A 22,813-nucleotide genomic window follows, 5' to 3' on the forward strand; every position below is an offset into this window, starting at 1 on the left:
GGAAATAGATGAATGAAAGAGGGTACCATAAGTTTACTAATGACATGGATGCAGCAATATCACCGTGACAGTTTAAAGATACATTTAAAGATATGTTCCATAATTGTATCTCTAAAAATACGAAGTGATTAGTTGGATCTAGGGTAACGTTGTTAAGATGAACACATTATTGTGTCACCACGGAGCTAAATAAACAAACAAATAAATAAATCCCTAAGTCAACAAATAAACATAAATCAATATAAGTTTCACCATATATTCTGCAATGGTAGCTAAACTTAGGGGCAACATGGCCACTAAGCATATCTCTCTTGGTCATTTACAAAAACGATTTCTGTCTGGGGTTAAAGCCCCCATTCCATTACTGACTTTATTCTTCATACATCAAGCCTGACAAAATGCTGCAACCTGACACCCCAGCAGGCCGTTTTCACTATTGTACTAATGACACCATCTGTTATGAAGGTCACAACAATGTATCTTGTTTTAAATTTTTCTATGGAGTGATTTATTGTCTTGGCTATAAATTTGTAAGAAATAAAATGCTATTTCCTCATCGTCTCCTGAAGTGATGGCTTTATTCACAGTTCCTAGGCAAGCGAAGAGTTCACACCTGTCATTTTAGTGGGGGTGGGTTAGAAAGTATCATGGTATGCAGGCACAAACCAATCTCTGACTCACATCTGTTCCATGATAAGAGGGGAAATTCTCAACACACTTTCAGATCACTGGGATGATGGTTTTCCTATACAGATTTTAGAAAAATTATACAAAATTCAGCAAGTCCATGGGATTGATCAAGGATACAGAGTAGAAGCATGTGAGAACATCTTTCTCATTTATCATGCTGAAATTCCCCAATCTCTTACATGCTACATTTTTATTGTAGTTCTTGGGGTGAGCTGTGGGATGATGCTCTCCATGGAGACCAGGAATAGCATCCTTGTTATCCTCTATAATGAAGACAAATTACAGTTGCAAGAGCTCAGCCTCAACCCTTTCTTCTACAACCCAGGATGGATGCCACCAGAAAAGAAAAGAAATAATCTTCAACCACTTGCTGCCCTTCATTAATGTAAGCTATGAAATTCAAAATGGAAAGCCTTGGGAAACCTTTATATTCCCCTGAATTTAGCCATACCCAAGCTTTCTATCCCCTTAGAAAATTTAGATTTTCAACCTTCGTTGGTCTGTCATTGTAATCCCACCACCCAAAGCAGATAACTGGGAAAACATTAAATAGCAATTTGTGTTTGCTTTTGTTGTGAGGAAATACCTTTGTGTCAATTTTTAATCAATTTTTGCACTTTTTAGTTGTTTAGGAAAGATTTATTTCATTAAATATTGTGTACGTGCAGATTCAGTGCACAGGAGACCAAGTGCCACGCAAGTAAGATCCCCTCTATCTAGTGTAGCTGTTGCAGTTGTGAGCCACTCAATGTGGGTGTTAGAGACAGCAAATGCTCTTAATTTGCTGAGTCCTCTCTCCAGAATCCCTCAAATGTGGTGTTTTTTTTGTTTTGTTTTTTGTTTTGTTTTGCATTTTCTATATGCAAATTACCTATATTCTGAAAATTCTGAAACTCTAATGAGGACTCAATATTTATAGTGTTTAGGGAGTAATTTTACATAAAAATCAGGTTAGGGAATACATGAACTGTAACTCCATGTGCAGGTGAATATAGCTTTGTGCATTCTTACAGTATTTGCAACTGGGCATGACTCAGCAAAAGCCTATCCACAATGAGGTCCTAAACAAAATATATTTTAAAAACCACACCCGTGTTTTAGCATGAATGAAGTCTTCATTTGGTAAAGCATTTGTGTAAACTCGGGGAAGATTTTCTTTCATCTTTTGCACGGACAAAATCTCAGCTCCCATATCTCCTGCTGCTGCTGCTCAGCTTTCAGGGTTCACACACAAGCTGGGTGCCTTTTCTCAGACAAAGTTTATTCTGGAGGAACTGTTTGCTACCTGCGGTTCTGAGGTACCACCACAAGTCTGAACAGAGATCCAGTCCAGGCTCTGGCAGTGATACTCACCCTTCCCCGAGCACAATGTGCCATCTGCTGACTCACACAGACTCCTGCTTTGTTCTTCGGTCATATTACACTTCCGCGGGTGCTGGCAGAGCTTACCAAACCATCCTTTCTCACAAACACAACGACCACAGGAGCACGTGCCACGGCCTGTGTAGCGACCATAGGATGAGGTAAGGGGAGGGTATGAATAAATAGCCAGAAAAATCAGAGTTTGTAAGATAGAAAATGCAAATCACAGTGTCTCACCTCCCGCTAGACATACTTTCCTTACACATACAATCATTCTGTCACATCTTTATTTAAAACAGTGTCCCAAGAGAGATCTAGCTTAGCAAGGCACATTTGGATGTGATGTAGAAAATAAGCTCGCAAGAAAGAAATATTGGAATTATTTGAAACGACATTATGGCTCCTGTCCGGATATTGGTCCCTTCTCACTGAATTTCTGTCAGCAGCATGTGCTGCTGTCACTCTTCATGTGCTCACCACAACACCCGGTTCAATCTTGAAGGCTAGTCACGTTGTCACTGCTGGCAGCATTTATTAATTGCTCTCCTGGGGCTTACTAATAATAACAAATGGCATTCCTAAGGATTTTACCTTTGTCCTTTCCTCTTCATGAACAACAGCGGATAGAGGGATAGAGTGTAAGTACTCGTGCCCTTTATTGGTATGTAAAAATTAAAACTTGCATGAGGTTTGTGTTCACATATGACCTTTTGTTTTTGTCTTTTTGTTTTTGAGATGTTTATTCTGTGATATGCAACTGTATTTGTGACAGTTATATGGGGGTATATAGTTTATGTATGGTGTATACACTGTTTGACTGTACAAACTGCCAACTACTAGATTTCTAAATTTTCGAATTTAGTTTCCTGGTTCTACTTAGTGCTTTGTTTTTTGTTTTTTGTTTGTTTTTTCTGATAGTCACACTTTCTTACAGCTTGATCACTCTCTCACTTAGTTATTTGACTGGAATTTCTCAAGTACATATGGTAAACGGAATGAATTGCCAGAAACCAAGCGTAGGAAATGGAAGATGATGGACAACATGATCCTGACATGTTTCTAAAAACATGTATTATTGTCATCTACACTGACCCAGTGCTTCTGGCACTGTGACCACCATTCTCTCTTGACTCATCTCTGCACATGAAAAGGCTAATGGACTTGACTCCATTTTTGAGAACTCATTACTGTCGATTTAACATAACCATTCATGAATCCACGTAGTGATTTTCCATAACATATGACAATCTGGAAATCAATAAAAAGCAGATGAGAGAACAATTTAAAAAACTAAATAAATGTACCTATTCCAAAAAGCCTTTCCTCATGCATTAAATGCTGCATTGTCACAGTCAGTGATGTTTGGTGTTGTCTCCATCTTACATACAGGAAGCTGAACTTCTGAGGGCTTCAAGTTGCACTTCAAATCCTGTAGTTCAGACACAGGACCAGAACATGGCTCTAGTTCCTCTGATTTCAAGGTCCACATGCCTTCCATAGTAGCACAGCACCTCTCATTTTGGGAAAGGAGATGCATAATAATAATTTCTTAATATTTGTCTTTTTTCTTAATATTTGTCTCCTTCATCTGCAGGCTTGTTCTCATCTCTTTCCCTTCTTTGAGCTCTTTCCTCTTCACAACTAGTTTACTTGTGTCCTTTGATAATTGATTTTATCCTCCTGCTTGTTTTTTATGACCTACAATTCCCTCCTTTCTTTAATCATTTCCAGTTATCTGACTGTCTCTTTCTCTCTGCCACTGTCTCTGTCCTCTCTCTCTCTCTCTCTCTCTCTCTCTCTCTCTCTCTCTCTCTCTCTCTCTCTCTCTCTGTGTGTGTGTGTGTGTGTGTGGTGTTATGTGTTAAGCCTGAAGACACTGGAAAAGGGCATTAGATCACCCGGAGATCGAGTTACAGGCAGTTGTGAAGTGTTGACAACAATATCTGGTCCCCTAGAAGAGTACTTTTAACTAGTGAACCATCTCTCCATCATCCATACCTGTACCTTACTTTTGAGACAGGATTTCACACCAACCCTGGGGGTGATTTACTTGGCTAGTCTGCTGGCCCAGAAAGCACAGTGATCCCTCTGTCTTTGACTTTCATAAATGGTATATGCCACTGTGTCTTGTCTCACAGCAAGTGCTTCATCCGTGGAGCCATGTCTTCAGCCCAAATCATGAGATTTCTGTTAACTATAAAGATTTCAGGGCTGTGCTTCCTGTACATAAATCTCCCAAGACCTGTACCCCTGACATTCTGTTTGCTTTTCTGTCATCCTCATAATTGGAACCTTCTTAATCTTACCACATATCTTTCTTTCCAAAAGTAATCCTTTGGTATTTTTCCATTTCTTTTAAATGTAAAACTGCTGTAGTCATTCAGTTCAAAATGTTTTGAATAGTGATTGAATCTGTTCAACTCCCCCCACTGAGGGAGCTGTCAATTCCTGTTAGTACTACCTGCAACATAGCATCATAAACCTTTAAGATACTTTCCTATCGGGTCTCTCACATACTTGCTCACACTGCCCTATCCTTTACTTCTCACATCATATCTTTCTTCCTAGTTGTGTGAGCTTTTCTTTTGATCCACCAGGAGGTCTTTGATATGCTATAGATTCCTAAGTGGTAGAGCTTCAAGCTTCTTTTTCTAATTTTATTACTCCTCTTCTCTCTTTTACTTCACTGATCCAAGATTCCTGTGCATTTCATATACTTGCTGAAGTGGAATACGTTTCTCTCTCAATATATTCAAGTCCTGCCAATCTACAAATTTCAGCAAGTGACGGAGTATCCTTCCATAAAGACTCTGTGTCTCTCTGTCTCTGTCTCTGTCTCTGTCTCTGTCTCTGTCTCTCTCTCTCTCTCTCTCTCTCTCTCTCTCTCTGTATTTGGATGTTTGCATGTTTGTGTTACTCAGGTCCAAATCCAAGGTTTGTGCATACTTTGTAGCATTTTACTCTAATCTGAAATACATCTTGAAACTTCTATACAATTTTATTTCTCACTGTGCATGGGAATCTTTAGTGTCAAGGAAGGCATTCTGCTATTACTGAAAGAATCAATGGGTCCTCACAGCAAATAATATAATATAAAATTTGTTTGGGAGGGAGCAAGTCCATATTTGCCACTCATTAGCTCATTTATCAAATCCTTTTACAAAGTAAAATTGTCAACTATACCAGACAACCATCAAAATGCATCAATATTTACATTTTGATTTGTCATTTATACACAACTTCTCTTTATTTAAAATATGAATCAATTTTAATAGCATATTCTTTACAAGTGACTATAAATCAGTCATCAACTCAAGAAATATTTGTTAAGTACTGGGTATTTTATTAGCAGTTTGGAATACAGTAGAATAAAGCATGGGTTGGCCCTATTTTCATGGCACCAGGGATGAATACAAGTTACAGGAAAAAGTACACTTGAGTTACTAGAGCTTGAAGAGTCTGTTACTATATTCAAGGGTACTCACAGACATAGTCATCAAAACCAGGCATGAGAAGGAGCCAGGCAGTCAATGTTCTAGGAACAGAGCCTAGAAATCCTTGGGACAAGAAATATATGCCCAACATAGCTGGCATGTTTTAGGCAGTGAAAGCCAACTGTTTGAATGATTAATCGAATGAGAGTGAAGTTCAGAAATGAGCACATAGCTAGTTTCTTATTTTGAGTAAAAAATTTAAATCTGTCCTGAGAGGAATAGAGGAATGACAGAAGACATTAAGCCAGATGATAAGGCATAATTAACAATTTGCAACTTCATTTAAGTAACTGAGTGCGGCTGGCTATGTTGGAGTACATGACTTTGGAGAATGTAGAAGGCTATTAATGATCAAGTCAGGGAAAAATGAAGAGACTGCTATTTGAGTTCTGTCTTGATGGTAGAACATGGGCCTATGGAATAAACTGTGGGCCTGGAAGTTGCACATATGGGAAAAAATATTAATTTTCTGCCCAGAAATCCAGAGTAAAATGTATTTTATTAAGTAAAGAAGTTTCAGGAAGTTAAAGGAACAACATCAGTTCTTTCTTGAATATCCTGTGTTTGAAAACTCTTAAGACACTGAACTGCATCCATATCAGAGCTCAGAGAGCAGGTTGGGGATGATTCTAGGCAAACATACACTGATGTTTACAATAGTGCACAACATTCTGAGTTTTAGAAGTGAATGAGTCAACCCAGGGAGAATAAATTCTGACAAACTCTAAGCTTTAAGGCTAGAATACAAAAAGGAAAGCCAGACAAGGAGTAAAATCCAGCAAAGGAGGAAAATACTATAACAAAAAGGAGTGTCTCAGAAATGTAGCCTACTGAGACAGTTTCTGAAAATTTTAGTTAAAAGAAATAAAAGCATACAAGTAGACAATTGCCTTCAAGTCAACTTTTATCTAGTGAGCCTTACTACATTGCCATTGAAGATTACAGAGTAAAGTAACCACAGCCAGCAGAACTCTAGAAAAATAATCTATGCTGATAGCTCACTGAGATTGTCACTCTTAGTGTTAAGAATAGTAGTGATGTCACCTTCATGGAAGGAACATTCTGGAATTATCTCTAGGAACTGAGCTTATGACTATTCACATGGCTCTGAAACTGCTTTTGCCTTCCTTCCTTCCTTAGACTTTTTACAGATAACCAACTTTTTATAAGCAAAAAACCATTCGTCTTGTTTGTCATGTTCACATCTTCCCATTGCTTTCATTTTCACACTGAAATATGCACTGAGAATGATCTGTACCTCACTGTCTAGTGTAATTCAATACTCACTGCAGGTGAGTATTTGCATTTAGTTAAACTAGGTAATTTTTTTTTCACATTTTTTTTTTATTAACTTGAGTATTTCTTATGTACATTTCAGGTGGTATTCCCTTTCCGGTTTCCAGGCAAACATCCCTTCCTCCCCCCCTTCCTTATGGGTGTTCCCTCCCACCCTCCCCCCATTGCCGCCCTCCCCCGACAGTCTAGTTCACTGGGGGTTCAGTCTTAGCAGGACCCAGGGCTTCCCCTTCCACTGGTGCTCTTACTAGGATATTCATTGCTACCTATGAGGTCAGAGTCCAGGGTCAGTCCATGTATAGTCTTTAGGTAGTGGCTTAGTCAAACTAGGTAATTTTTAAAAATTAGTTTCTTGATCTTGTTAGGAATAGGACAAGTACTCTAGTACCCAATAGTCACTTAGGTCCGTGGGTATTGTAAATAACTCAGATCTCAGAAACTTCTGCCAACTATGCAAGATTTGTTGAATGTGTCTACTTAAGATAATAATCTTTCCCAATGCAAATTGCTCCTTAAACCATTGGACTGAGTTTCTTAATTGGTAAACTAATTCATTTTATCATTTATTGATTAAATTTAACACTACAAAGCATTGTCATTTCTGAATTTACAACCATAGATATATGATTTCCTTCAAATTGCAGCCATGAGCTGGAGAAGTCCCAGAAGAAATGGGAACTGATTGTGTAATTAAGAGGTGGCTCTTCATTATCCTTTCTCGCTTCTTAAATTGGACTCCTGGGTAGCTATTCCAGGAGCAAGGGGGAATGAGAAAAAGCAGCCTACAGTCTATTTCTCATTCTCACCCTAGGTATAGGGCATGTAGGAGGGAAGCCTCTGATTAAGCTTATATTCACTAGAATAATTAAACACATGTGAAAGAGCATCTGAGTATATTCTCTTTATGAAATTAGAAAAAGTCTACATTGCTGAAAATGAATAAATCTTAGGAACTATCCCTCAGACAAAGCACTTTTAAATAGTTATTTATTTGAAAAAAATCATGCCAATTATCAGTTACATGCATTTTATTTGTTAACAAAAATTGTTTGGAGAAAATCTGCAAACCCTGTGTGGTGATGGAACATGACTCACACAGAAGCTAATTAAATGAAGAATAGTCCTACTTCACACTGATTTTCTTTTTGCCATTTTTGTGACTCGTTTTAAGGTTGCAATTTTGGTTCAATCAAAACTGAACTGTTTAAAATTATGAAATTAGTTACATTCACCTTTGAGTACAATTGCTAATTTATCTTAACCTGCCAAAGTGGGTTTAATCATCTTCAGTTTTATTGTTAGGAAAGTGGATAAACAATATTGGCTCTTGCGTTTTACATGCTTTCTGATTAAGTAGACATGTAGATGCTTTGGATTTACATATTTGTTGGATAATATTCTCAAACAGTCCCTGCTTTTGAGTTAGAAGCTGTATTTAGTTCTCTGGCCACAGCATGAATATGTAGAGTTCTAACTAAATGTCAAGGTGAACCCACAAATCAGTGTGGTGGTAAACTGAGTGCGTGATCCACATTCGAAATGTTCAATTTATTCTATTTTATGTCTAACTTAGAAGAAGATTATCCAAATGTTTTATACTTACTTAGTAATGGTTTACCCATCACTGGCTTCCTATAACAGAGGAGCATTAACCTTAACTCTCAACTTGGCACAGTCAAAGCTCATCTGAGAGGGAAGCCTCAATAAAAGGATTATCGAGATCAGACTGGCCCATGAGCTTGTCTATGGGAGTTGTCTTGACTTTTAATTGATGCAAGAGGGCCTATTTGTATAATCAGTGCAATTTGATGTACTGGAGAATTTGAACTTTCCATAGCTATATTACCAAACTATTTCAACAGTGCTAATGAACTTATATTTGAAAAGAATTCTATCTCTTAAAGGAAATTTAGAAAGAAATACAATAGAATGTCATCAGATATTATTTTGGGACACACACACACACACACACACACACACACACACACGTCTTTATGTCTTTTTAATACAGGGTTTCACTGTGTAGCTTGTATTGAAACTCACTCTGTAGACCACACTGGTCTCAAGCTCAGAGATCTGCCTACCTGTGATTTAATTCCAAATTTAATTCCAAGTACTGGAATTAAAGGTATAAGCAAGCCACCACTATCAAACTTGGTGATATTTTTTTATCAATGAATTTTGTTTTGGTTTTTGCTCTATTCTTTAATTAAATGTTTCAGAGGAAATGATCAAATTAAAATAATTTTAGTATCCATTATTTGTTGGAAAAATGAATAATGAATCTGCAGGCAACAAATGGAACGGAAGTATATTATTATATTAATGAGTTAACACATGTGTGTATGTATACATATGTATATATATACATATATATATATATATGTAATGTTTTTCTCCTTTATGTTGTTAGCTTCTAACTTTTGCATAAGTGTGTTTTTTGTGAGAGTGAGTATCGGTATAAGCTCAGAAACAACTAAAAATGGGTCTACAAGATGGGAAAATTTTAGGGGATGAATTGGGAAGAATAAAATAACACAGGCTAAGTAGGAAAAATGTGGGAGTAGAAATATTGAGAGTGAAAGAATGGAGCAGAAAGAAGGAGCTCAACAAAAGTACTAAGTATGTATAAAGATGCTGCAAGATTGCTTTGCAGGCTGATTAAAAAAATTAGTTGAAAGGGAAAACATCCTTGTTTCCACCACAAATAGCAATACCTGTGACAAGGTATAACAAATAGAGGCTCCAAATAAAGCCCTCCCAACATGTTCAAGATCAACTTAGAATTACTTAAGGATACAAGAAAATGTGGCTGTCAGCATAGCTCAGCAGTTAAGAGCACTCACTGCTCTTGTTAACGACCTAGGTTTGGTTCAGAGCACCCAGGTCAAACCTAATGACTACCTACAACTCTGGTCCCCAAGGATCTGATGCCTTTTTCTGGTAGCTGTTAGTATCTGCATGTACTGAGTGTATATACATACACTCAGGCATACTCACATATACATAAAATGAATAAATACTTTTAGAAGACACAATAAAATAAAATATCTTTCCTCAACAAATATTTTTATTTACTATGATTTTGTTAGCCTTCTCAGACCTAAGTACTTTCATATTAAACACCACACACCCAAAGCTGTTGTAAATCCAGCCCATGTCTACTCCAATTTGGAGAATTCTATACTCCATAATTCTATGCTCACAAATTCTGAGACTCCCTTAACTTCTAACTTATTTAAAGGATGCTCTTTATGCTCTGTTTGAAAAAAGCTCGAAGTGTGGATTATGATGAGGGAGAAGAGAGGAAGAGAGTTTGATTATATCCACATTCATGGCATCTCACTGAGTCATGTACTCCTTGGAAGCAATGCATACAGAGGGAATGTACAACAGCTCCCCAGACGAGGTCATCTGGGAGCAGATCTGGTGAGATTATTCAGAAGAATGTAAAAAGATAAAGAGCAGAATACTAGGTAGAGTCATGATATATCTCAGTTTTTCCATCCCATTGACCTCTATAAAAAAACCTATTCTCTTCAAAAAGGAGATAACTGTTAAATGCAAAGTATAAATTTTTCCATCCATCTAATACTGCACAGAAATCTGGGAGCCACCAGGGCTGACTCTAGCTATCACTAATATCATTCATTATATCAGGAATGTTTATAAGTTCTGCTTATCCTCCTGAGTTAGAGCTTTTATTTGGTTCAATTAAATGTTTACCAGCTTCCTTACAAGAACATGGGTCAGAAACCAACACCTTGCCATCATCAAACATGGGCATTCTGCTTCACAGGGGTTTATATACTCATATGACTGTCTTCTCTTCAGATCATAGACCAGACACACAGAGGATTTTATGTACTCCACAGAGGTTCTTTTATGAGTTGTAAAAGTCATGAGAGCTTTTGACTTCCTTACAGAGTACTTGCTACACTGTGTACTTTATTACCACAACTGGTTCAGGTTCAAATGTCTTCTACAATGGAAGGTCTTCTGTATTTTAAGATCAGTGAAGAAATAGAAAACCATGATAATAAAACAGCCACGGCCCATGTAATCTCTTCCACAAAGCATAGACAGAAAATACAGGAATTAAAACATTAATTTTCTTCACCTCTTTAATGAAACCAGTATGTGAAGGTCAGTGCAAAGCTAAGTGGGAACCATTGTTCACCCTTCTTGTAGCATTTAAAACAAACTAGAGATAATTTGCACTAATCCTTGTTTCTTTTTCCAGACTCACCTTATTTCTATATTTATTTAACGCTCCAATCTCACTGCATTCAGAGCAATGGGAGCATATATGTGCAATGGTAGAAAGTACCATGCTTCAGATTTGTAGATCCAGCTAAGGTCAAAGAATGTCTCTCTTTTTTTTTTTCCCCTGGGGCTGGGAACTGAACCCAGGACCTTGCGCTTCCTAGGTAAGCGCTCTACCACTGAGCCAAATCCCCAACCCCTAAACAAGTGTCTCTTACATGATCTCTTCAGTGCCACATTTGATGATTCAAAGACTGTCTGGTACAGTGCTGAAAAGTTCCTTTGTTTTTGTTTGTTTTTCTGAGTACAAGAAGGATATATGTCTTATATACAAATATACATGCTAGATTAAGTTTGATTAGACATGATCAGATCTTGAGCTCAATATTAATGGATCAATTATATTTAAATGAAGTGTTTTTGAACAAAATAAATAAAATAAAGTTGTGTATTGAATAGTCATTGAAAATATTGTGGCCAAAGGAAGAATCTAATTCCACATTTCTCCTGAGTCTGGTGGTTCTGCATTTGTTAATTCAGTGTTCACGGTCGTCTTATAGAACATAGCTGCCATACATACAAAGGACTGACTATATGTTGGGGTATGTTATTACACAGAGTACCAGGTATGGCTAGTTAGTTATATACAATGTTTTTGGCTCTCTATTCTTACTTATAACATGACCAAGCCATTGTAATAAGATCTTGTTCTTGTAAAGTATATATAAGTTTTGAAGTGGTATCTGTGTTGTTAGCCATAACAGATACTCACTGACATTCTTTCCTCCTTGTTGCTTATGTTGATTTTTACTGTCTAAAGGTTTCTTTTTGTCATGGGAACTGATCACACACCATGTGAGTCATGCTGATGTAGTAAGAAAATAATTGCAAGAAGTAGACATTAGGGAACAATTGGTTGATACATGAGAATTGTGTTTTGCATGATTTTAGACCTTCATTTCTTGTGCTAGAATAAAGTTTTAATAGAACCTATATGTAATTCAAATCAAATAGCTTTTATCAAATGCTTTTTCTTTCCTAACACGACTTCCAGTTCTCATTACATTTTTCAACAAACAACAACCAAATATATTTCTTCAGAACCTGTTCTGAGCTCTGGGACAACTCCATTTCTCATTGCTCCTGGAAGAATTGCTGCCCTGGTTTGTTCATGGGCATTTTACTAATTTGGATCATGTAAGTCTGTTCTCTTAGAGACAGAGTCAACTTTGTGTAGATGGACAATACCGATCACATGCAATCCTGAGAATTTTTCAAGCAAAACCTTTCCATAGGTTGTTTTACTCACCCAATAAGCACTTGCTCTTATGTGACAGGTAAAAAAATCTGTTTTGGTTTTTGATAGAAATGTTCATGGAGAAAAAATACGCAATTTAATGTACATAGAGATGTAATAGATGTGTAAGAAATCAAATACTTCAAATAAATCATCCAATTATGCTGTACAAGGAGGATCATGTTTGGTGAACACTGGATGTCAGAAAGGAAAGGACAACAAACATGACCAGACCATTGTGAGAAGATCCCAGTCTATAGCCACTGTCCTTAACCAAGCAACAAGATTATGATAATAAGAATAGTAAGGTCCATATGGAAGGAACTTTCTAGATACTAGCTATGTATATATGTGTATAAATATATGTAAATTATATATAAACTAAGTGACAATAATCTTTTAGATAATGCTAGCAACTAATATTAGTGAAGAGAAGAGCTAACCTAAAAGCAACATTGCAACAGGGAAATAATTTGGTGGCCCTCTGAGGAACTCCATAGCATAAGGAAAAATCTGTGAACTGAATGTGCAGGCTCACACACATTTCTGCCATTTGTGAATTTTTGGTTGATAACTCAATCAACCTCCCTCCATGTCTTACCTTGAGAATGAAGAAAGTAGAAATTCTATTTTAGAATAACCTCCACAATTATAGAGCAAGAAAGCATCAGATATAGTGAATACTTCAAAGGACTTGTCCATTGTTCAATATAAATGGTAAAATTATAAATGTCTCAGAGTATGTTACAGAAAGTAGAGGTGATCAAAATTCACAAGAAGGTAGAGGTGAACTGTAAAGATAGACAGATACATAGTGATGATAGAGTAAGGAGAGAGTTGCCAGATGATGGTCAAAAGACACCAGGAACATCATTCTGGACAATACAAAGCATTTTAAGACTGACAGATCTAGAGTAATTCAGATCTATACTCCCTCTCCTGGATGGTATTCATTTCAGCATTTCATCTCTTGGACTTTAATCTTCTCATTTTATTTTTCCATCTATCATTGCTCTACCTTTCTCTTTATCTGGGTAATTGATTTTCAGGTTAATTTTGATATCCAAATGTAAGGCAAGGAGCTGAGTTTCTATGTGTTCTGATTCTGTAGTGAACTTGGACTGTAATCTTACAGTTACTTTCCCAGGTTTGGGTGATATTTCATTTCTGAATCAGTATTTCTGAGTGAGATAATAGAAATCATGAACAGGTATTGGCATGCAATGGAAACCTTTCACTTGCCACCAACTAGCATAGAACTTAGGAATTGATTTAGATTAGACAATATTTTCACATGTCCACAAGTCAAGTGTTCTTGTTTATAAAAGTGCTAATAAAGCTATATTGCTTTTTGATGTAATGGTGTATTTAACTACTTCTTTTGAACAGAATCTTTAAATGGTCTAAACAATGAAGAAGGTCAGATGAAGTAAAGCTGAGAGAACAGTAACTACCTCCACAGACCACACCGTCTAGGTCTTCACAGCGCCGGTCGTCACACTCACAGGTCTTGCCATATACTCTGCTGTCCCCAGGAGGGTAACAAGTACATCTGCCACATTCGCATCTGCCTACAAGGTAACCAGAGAGAGCAAGGTTTATCAGGGCTTTCAGAGAAACAAGCACATTCAAAACCCAAATATCCCAAAGTATCCAACAAATACTTTCTCCCCCTTTCCTACAACACTCTGAAATTCAAACATAAATGCCAAGAAACTAGGGAGTGGAAAGGACAATGGCTGAGAAGTTGGCCACATTTGTTATGCCACATTTTAATCAACCCTGAGGGATAATTCCATGATGAAACTGTTTAACACCTAGTTCAAATGTGCCATTACAAATAATTACATCAAAGTATCATGTGTAATATACATAAAATGTTCATATATCAGTATACATTTTCATCTAATTCAACATACTTTGGTTATGTAAAAGTTCTTTTAATTGGAGATGGAGTACCACATGAGAAAAAAAAGTAATCATAGGTACATTTCTGTTTGATAATTTAGTGATTTTCGTGGCTGATTTCCTAGTTCATAAAATTCATTTTAATGAGGAACAAACACAAAAAACCACGACCTTCAAATACTTATCCCTAAATCTCAAACTACGAATGTATTGCAGAATGAGTTTGATTCATGTGAAGCCCCTCAGCTTGTGAGATGAAAATTGACGTCATTATTTCTTCAGCTGTACCTAGCTGCTGATCGTTGATTCCTTGCTTTGTCTCATTTTGTTTTTAAAATATTACATATTGACTACCAGATTATGCCCAATTGACAAGACAAGAAATTGTGATATCATTGAGACTAAGTACTTGTTCATGGTGAACCTGCTAGTTAAGATTAGAATCAAAATTCACATCCATTCTCATTGACCTTGAAGCTTGATCACCTATTAAGTAATATTGCATTTTAATATGGCATCATAAGACTGAACAGGAAGAAATTTCCTTTTGTCTGAGAAATCAGACTCATTTGCCAGAAATTCATCTGGTGACAGGACTTCAAGACAGCTGTTACTCCTAGTCATTAGCCTAACTATCATAATTACACACCCACTGAAATGATCCTACGATGCTTCAGGGCTAGCCCAGCAATGCTGTTGCTGTACTTGTATCTTGTTAAAGAAATTCAGCATTGGCAGTGGTGGAGGAAAAACATTAGTATTTAGAATCATACAGTCTTAGAGCTGAAATTACAGATGATCTAATTTGCAATGATTCAGTCATTCTGGCAGGAGTGTCGGGTCAGTGTTGCCTTAGAATACTGTGAACGATGAGACACTTTCAACAAGGCTTTTTCCTGGTCTTCTGAATAACTTCTTTTTCTGCTTGCTAGTAGCTGTAACTTCAACAACAGAGAAGGATCTCTCTCTGAATGACAGTTCTTCTTGGCCATTGAGGACCAGAATGGAGACACAAGAAAACCTCTTGCTAGAGTTCTGGTTCTCAAGCAAAGGTGCAGGATCCAAGATGAAACAGAGAGTTTAGCCCAGCATATAGCACCAGCAACCTGTGTCCTGTGTGTTCCCATTACCCAGGCTGTTGCAGAGGCTGATGATCCAAGTGAATTACAATCATGAACTCTTTATAAAATATATTTTCTCCCATTAATGAAGTTCATAGTCAATGTTGGATATTCACTGAAGACACAGACATCACTCATGTACATTATTTCATCCTAATCTTGTACTTTCTACAATGTCCTCTATAGAATACCACCAATGGTTAGAAGCCAGTGAAAATCTGAGCTCTCTAAGACACCATCTTTTCTTTCATGCTTGATTAGATGGCAGAATTTCTCCTTGACTCTCACCTAGTATCCCTTCACTACTAAAGCACAAAGTACAATTTTATATTAGATAAACAGTGCTTAAATCTTATCAAAACAACAAGATCTTTCTAGTGCAAAGTACCAGTGATTTTTTTCCTTTTTTCTCTTTCTTTTTCTTTTTAATCTTTATTAACTTGAGTATTTCTTATTTACATTTCGATTGTTATTCCCCTTCCCGGTTTCCAGGCCAACATCCCTCTAACTCCTCCTTCTCACCTTCTATGTGGGTGTTCCCCTCCCCATCCTCCCCCCATCACTGCCCTCCCTGGAACAATCACATTCACTGGGGGTCCAGCCTTGGCAGGGCCAAGGGCTTCCCCTTCCACTGGTGCTCTTACTAGGCTATTCATTGCTACCTATGAGGTTGGAGCTCAGGGTCAGTCCATGTATAGTCTTTAGGTAGTGCCTTAGTCCCTGGAAGCTCTGCTTGGTTGGCATTGTTGTTCATATGGGGTCTCGAGCCCCTTCAAGCTCTTCCAGTCCTTTCTCTGATTCCTTCAACGGGGGTCCCGTTCTCAGTTCAGTGGATTGCTGCTGGCATTCACCTATGTATTTGCTATATTCTGGCTGTGTCTCTCAGGAGAGATCTACATCCGTTTGCTGTCAGCCTGCACTTCTTTGCTTCATCCATTTTATCTAGTTTGGTGGCTGTATATGTATGGGCCACATGTGGAGCAGGCTCTGAATGGTTGTTCCTTCTGCCTCTGTTCTAAATTTTGCCTCCCTATTCCCTGCCAAGGGTATTCTTGTTCCCCTTTTAAAGAAGGAGTGAAGCCTTCGCATTTTGGTCATCCTTCTTGAGTTTCATGTGTTATGTGCATCTAGGGTAATTCAAGCATTTGGGCTAATAGCCACTTATCAATGAGTGCATACCATGTGTGTTTTTCTGTGATTGGGTTACCTCACTCAGGATGATATTTTCCAGTTCCATCCATTTGCCTATGAATTTCATAAAGTCATTGTTTTTGATAGCTGATTTGTTTTTGATTCCATTGTGTAGATGTACCACATTTTCTGTATCCATTCCTCTGTTGAAGGGCATCTGGGTTCTTTCCAGCTTCTGGCTATTATAAATAAGGATAGTGGAGCACGTGTCTTTTTTATATGTTGGGGCATCTTTTGGGTATATGCCCAAGAGAGGTATAGCTGGATCCTCAGGTAGTTCAATGTCCAATTTTCTGAGGAACGTCCAGACTGATTTCCAGAATGGTTGTATCAGTCTGTAATCCCACCAAGAATGGAGGAGTGTTCCTCTTTCTCCACATCCTCGCCAGCATTTGCTGTCACCTGAGTTTTGATCTTAGCCATTCTCACTGGTGTGAGGTGAAATCTCAGGGTTGTTTTGATTTGCATTTCTCTTGTGACTAAAGATTTTTTGATTGTGTTGGCAGTGAGAAAGGTCTCGGCTATTTGAAGTAGAAAGACAAGATATGTAGATTTATTGTCCTTAATGAAAAGGAAGTAGGATTTGTTTCATTCACTTAAGAAATGATATTATTTTACAGATTCTTCTAAGGTTTTGAAGATATGAATGTGATTTCACCAACTATTATAAAATTAAAATTATCATAAATAACTAAAGAGAATAATATGTCTACTTCTAATAAGTGCTATTGTGACATATTGACAATAAAAACAATAAATTCAATCAATTGCCAAATAAAAGAAATAGTTAGTTTATAGGAAGATTGAAGGAAAGGACATCCAGAGACTTTGACACATGGGGATCCATTCCACATGCAGTCACCAAACCCAGTCACTATTGGGGATACAAAAGGTACATGCTGACAGGAGCCTGATATAGCTGTCTCCTGAGAAGTTCTGCCAGAGTCTGACAAATACCAAGGCAAATATTCGCAGCCAACCATTGGACTGAGAATGGTGTCCCCAATGGAGGAATTAGAGAAAGGACTGAGGTTACTGATGGGGCTTGCAACCCCATAGGAAGAACAACAATATCACCACAGAGACACCACAGAGCTCCTAGGGACTAAACCACCAACCAAACAGTACCCATGGCTCCAGCCACATATGTAGCGGAGGATAGGCCTTTTTGGACATCAATGGGAGGAGAGGCCCTTGGTCCTGTGAAGGCTCAATCCTCCAGTATAGGGGAATGCCAGAGCAGGGAGCCAGGAGGAGAGGGCAGGTGAGTTGGGGAGCACCTTCATGGCGACAGAGGGGATGGGCTGGTGGGTTTCTGGAGGGGAAACAGGGAAAGGGGATAACATTTGAAATGTAAATAAAGAAAATAAAATAAGACAATTCAGAAGCAAATAGAAATACCTATGTGATAAGAAGTTAATTGAATCAATAAAATCAATATTATCCTACCAAAACATATCCAAAGTATATTCTACACTAATTTGAACTACCTACTCTTTTTTTTATTGGTTATTTTATTTATTTACATTTCCAATGTTATCCCCTTTCCCATTTTCCCTTCACAATCCCATGTTCCCTCCCCCTGCCTCTGTGAGGGTGCTCACCCACTCACTCCTGCCTCAGCACCCTAGTATTCTCATATCCTGGGTTATCAAGCTTCCACAGGACCAAGGAGCTCCCCTCCCAGTGATGTCAGATAAGGCAATCCTCTGCTACATATCCAGTTGGAGTGCCCTGTGTACTCTTTGGTTGGTGTTTAGTCCCTGAGAGCTTTGGGGTGTCAGATTAATTGATATTGTTCTTCTTCCTATGGGTTACACACCCCTTCGGCTTCTACAGTCCTTGCCCTAACTTCTCCATTGGGGTCCCCGTGCTCAGTCTGAGGTTTGACTGTGTATACCTGCATCTGTATTGACTCTGGAAGAGCCTCTCAAGGGACAGCTATACAGGACTCCTGTCAGCAAGCACTTATTGGCATCTGTAACAATGTCTGGATTTGGTGGCTGCATAGGGGATCCCTAGGTGTGGTAGTCTCTGGATGGCCTTTCCTTCAGTTTCTCCTTCACTCTTTGTACTTGCATTTCCTTTTGACAAGGGGAATTCTGAATTTCTATTTTTGAGGTAGGTGGGTGACCCCATCCCTCAACCAGGGATGGTACCTATCCACTGGTTATGGTCTCTACAGGTTCTACCCTCTTTGTTGGGTATTTCGGCTAATGTCCTCCCTGTTGGATCCTGGGCAACTAGTCTTCTCTCAACAAACCCTCCAAAAAATAGAACTACCTACTCTTAAATATAGATAGCATAGTTATTAACATTTACAAAAAGCCAGTCTAGTAATGTTTTCTATAAAAGACAATATTATATAGTATACAAAACACTACTCAGTGTTTTATGGCTTATTAAACCTTAATAAAGAATAATAATGAAAGAACAAAGATATCAAAGAGTTCAGATAAAAATAGACTTTATGCTTTTCACTTCTAACATATAAAACCAAGAAATAGTGTAATTCAGATACTGAAAAAATGTACAGCTCATAGGTCTATGTATAACTAATTATTTAAATTTTTTTTTCAGTTTCAGTTCCTTGTTAACTATTTACTCGAAGCATTTTTTAAAATTTATTTATTTATTTATTTATTTATTTTTTATTTTTTTTATTAACTTGAATATTTCTTATATACATTTCGAGTGTTATTCCCTTTCCCGGTTTCCGGGCAAACATCCCCCTCCCCCCTCCCCTTCTTTATGGGTGTTCCCTTCCCCACCCTCCCCCTATTGCCGCCCTCCCCCCAACTGTCTAGTTCACTGGGGGTTCAGTCTTAGCAGGACCCAGGGCTTCCCTTCCACTGGTGCTCTTACTAGGATATTCATTGCTACCTATGAGGTCAGAGTCCAGGGTCAGTCCATGTATTGTCTTTAGGTAGTGGCTTAGTCCCTGGAAGCTCTGGTTGCTTTGCATTGTTGTACATATGGGGTCTCGAGCCCCTTCAAGCTCTTCCAGTTCTTTCTCTGATTCCTTCAACGGGGGTCCCTATTCTCAGTTCAGTGGTTTGCTGCTGACATTAGCCTCTGTATTTGCTGTATTCTGGCTGTGTCTCTCAAGCGATCTACACTTCTGCACTTCTTTGCTTCATCCATCTTGTCTAATTGGGTGGCTGTATATATATGGGCCACATGTGGGGCAGGCTCTGAATGGGTGTTCCTTCAGTCTCTGTTTTAATCTTTGCCTCTCTCTTCCCTGCCAAGGGTATTCTTGTTCCCCCTTAAAGAAGGAGTGAAGCATTCACATTTTGATCATCCGTCTTGAGTTTCATTTGTTCTAGGCATCTAGGGTAATTCGAGCATTTGGGCTAATAGCCACTTATCACTGAGTACATACCATGTATGTCTTTCTGTGATTGGGTTAGCTCACTCAGGATGATATTTTCCAGTTCCAACCATTTGCCTACGAATTTCATAAAGTCGTTGTTTTTGATAGCTGAGTAATATTCCATTGTGTAGATGTACCACATTTTCTGTATCCATTCCTCTGTTGAAGGGCATCTTGGTTCTTTCCAGCTTCTGGCTATTATAAATAAGGCTGCGATGAACATAGTGGAGCACGTGTCTTTTTTATATGTTGGGGCATAAATTTTGGACTTTTTGCTTCTCCTATAACATCAAGATATAAGACTCTTTGAAAGATGTATAGAAAGACATTGATTTAGGCTGTTAATGGAGCTTCCTGGGAAAAATTTACCTAGCATTCATAATAACAGCACCACAATATAAAATAGAAGTCTAGTATGCTCTAATAAATTACCAAATATCTACTGAGATTTGTTTTCCATAAGGTTCCTGGTTAAATATGGTAATATTTTGCCAAATGTTCTGCTTTTCTAGAGTTTGCCTCACTTCACTAAATATTGAGTACAAATAAGATAGTTGGAGAAGGAGTATATTATCAAATATTAAATAATTTTGGATCATCTCTTCTGACTCTAAAAATGACCATTAGTATGAGACTCATTTGATTAATATTTGTATATGGAAAGTCAAATGTTTTCATTAGTCGCTTTATTAAATAGAGAGTTGAATTTTTCTAGGGCTTTCTTTCTCTTTAGGTCCACTATATATAAAACTAACTTTCCTTTTCTGTGTGATTTTATTTTATTCATTTGCACTTTTATTAACAATGGCTATAACAAGCATGTTTCTGTCTACTCTCTGATCTTTATTACTCCTTATTAACCATGATACTCCTTATTAAGCATGATGTAGGATATTATTTAGTTTGAGTGGATCATTTTATAGAACTAATCGAATTATTGTTTTATCAAGGAATACAAGAGTCTTCACAGGGGCGGGGTCTAGTTCCATGTCTTGCAAGTTCTTCATGTGAGATAGTTTTAAAATACAGGAGGAGAGGTGGTATTTGGGAACATACAGAAGAAAGACGTTTTCAAGAATGGATATGAGATATTCTAACATTCAGCATCTGTATAAAGATGAAAAGCTACCAGGATATATTGAGCAAAACAGGACAAACCTAGCAACAGCTCTTGGAAATATAAAAAGAAAGAGAGAGAGGGAAAGAGAGCTGACTCTCTATGACATCTGAGCTACAGTACAGAATGATTCAGGAAATGTACTAGTTTGGTCACTGAAGAGATTGCTAATTAGTGATGTGTCAAGAGAATTGCAGCGGGTCAAGATGAGAATAGAATTACAGGAACAACAATCTCTTTTGAGTTTCTTGCTCTGCCTTGCACTGCTGAGCTGCTCATTTGCAGCCCAAGATGCTTTCTGTCTCCCCCTCATCTACATTTTCTCATAGCTCCTACATATTCTTCCCAACCACAATTACCAGGCTTACATTCTCCTAAGAAGATATTGTTTCATTCTTCTCCTGACTTTGATATTCAATCCTTCCCACAGCCTACTTATTTACAGAGAAAAGCATGATACCATGTTTTCAAAGACCATTTTTCTTTGTTTTAATTCAAATATTTTATTTATGTATTTATTTATATCCCAGTTGCTCTCCATAACGCTAAGCCTAAAATTATCAAATGGTATGTTTTATATAAAAATAAAATTATAATTGTATTGAAATACAAAGACATATGGCAAAAACACATATCAATGAGTAATTTTTTTGTATTCCAATAATAATCAAATCTATCATAATGGAAATTGTCTTATATACAGTAATATTAACACAAAATGAACAAACTTAAAACTGTATTAATGCATAGAACCATCTTGAAGGCCCTTAGAGTTTCTTATTTTATAAAGGACATGTTTAATTGCAGAATTGCAAGGAAGGAATTTTCATGAATAAGATAAATTAATGTGGTGCAAGTTGAAATGTGATAGATTTGTTTAAACACAAAATTATTTTTAAGTAAATTTTTAGGTGTCCTATGAAACAAAATAGATAACTGTGTTCATATGTGCTTCTTGTGAAAAGAGTAAATAGAGTAGTCTCCTATACGTGTCATATGAAATCATATAAATCATACATCATCAAATGAGATATAATTTAAATGCAATGTCCCCTACTGTAGTAAATGAACTATTAATATTGGAAATTAATAAACAAGAGGAAAACTAATAAACAAAATATATTAACTTAATCACAATAATTGCTTAAAACTACAAATTAAACTTAAAGAACTCTAAGACTATTAGAAAGATAAACATCACATCAGTTTTGCTCAAATTCACACTTTGCTAGTGAAATATGGTATGAAAGAAAAAAACATGAGAAATACACACACACACACACACACACACAAACACACACACACACACACCAAAACAAATAGTATTGCTTCGTGGGATAGAAAAGGCAGACATATAAGACATGCAAAACACTACTGAAATAATTTTAATTATGAACAGAGTATATCATCAGGTACTATTCAATCAGACTTTCATAAAAATAAATTACAAATTACCTTAAAAAACAAACTCCAGTTGAGGAGTTAGAGGAAGGACTGAAGGAGCTGAATGGGTTTGCTACCCCATAGAAGAAAAACAATATCAACCAACCAGACCCTTCAGAGCTCCCAGGGACTAAGTTACCAACCAGAGTACACATGGAGGGACCCATGGCTTCTGCTGCATATGTAACAGAAGATGGCCTTATCTGGCATCAATAAGTGGAGATGCCTTTGGTCCTGTGAAGGCTCACTGCC

The 22,813-nt window shown here is 37.4% G+C and overlaps 1 protein-coding gene across 1 annotated transcript in view; it reads right to left on the bottom strand.

The window, feature by feature from the left end:
• Itgbl1 (integrin subunit beta like 1) overlaps nt 1-22,813 on the bottom strand; it is a 246,366-nt gene that overhangs the window by 6,957 nt on the left and 216,596 nt on the right. Inside the window, exons 8-9 of the mRNA XM_032917634.1 lie at nt 13,860-13,976; nt 2,044-2,190 (exon numbers count right to left, since the gene is read on the bottom strand). Coding sequence (XP_032773525.1) covers nt 2,044-2,190; nt 13,860-13,976 — 264 coding nt within the window. The remainder of the gene's footprint in view (nt 1-2,043; nt 2,191-13,859; nt 13,977-22,813) is intronic.

The sequence above is a fragment of the Rattus rattus genome, chromosome 12, assembly GCF_011064425.1.
Source record: "Rattus rattus isolate New Zealand chromosome 12, Rrattus_CSIRO_v1, whole genome shotgun sequence".
Lineage (NCBI taxonomy): Eukaryota > Metazoa > Chordata > Mammalia > Rodentia > Muridae > Rattus > Rattus rattus.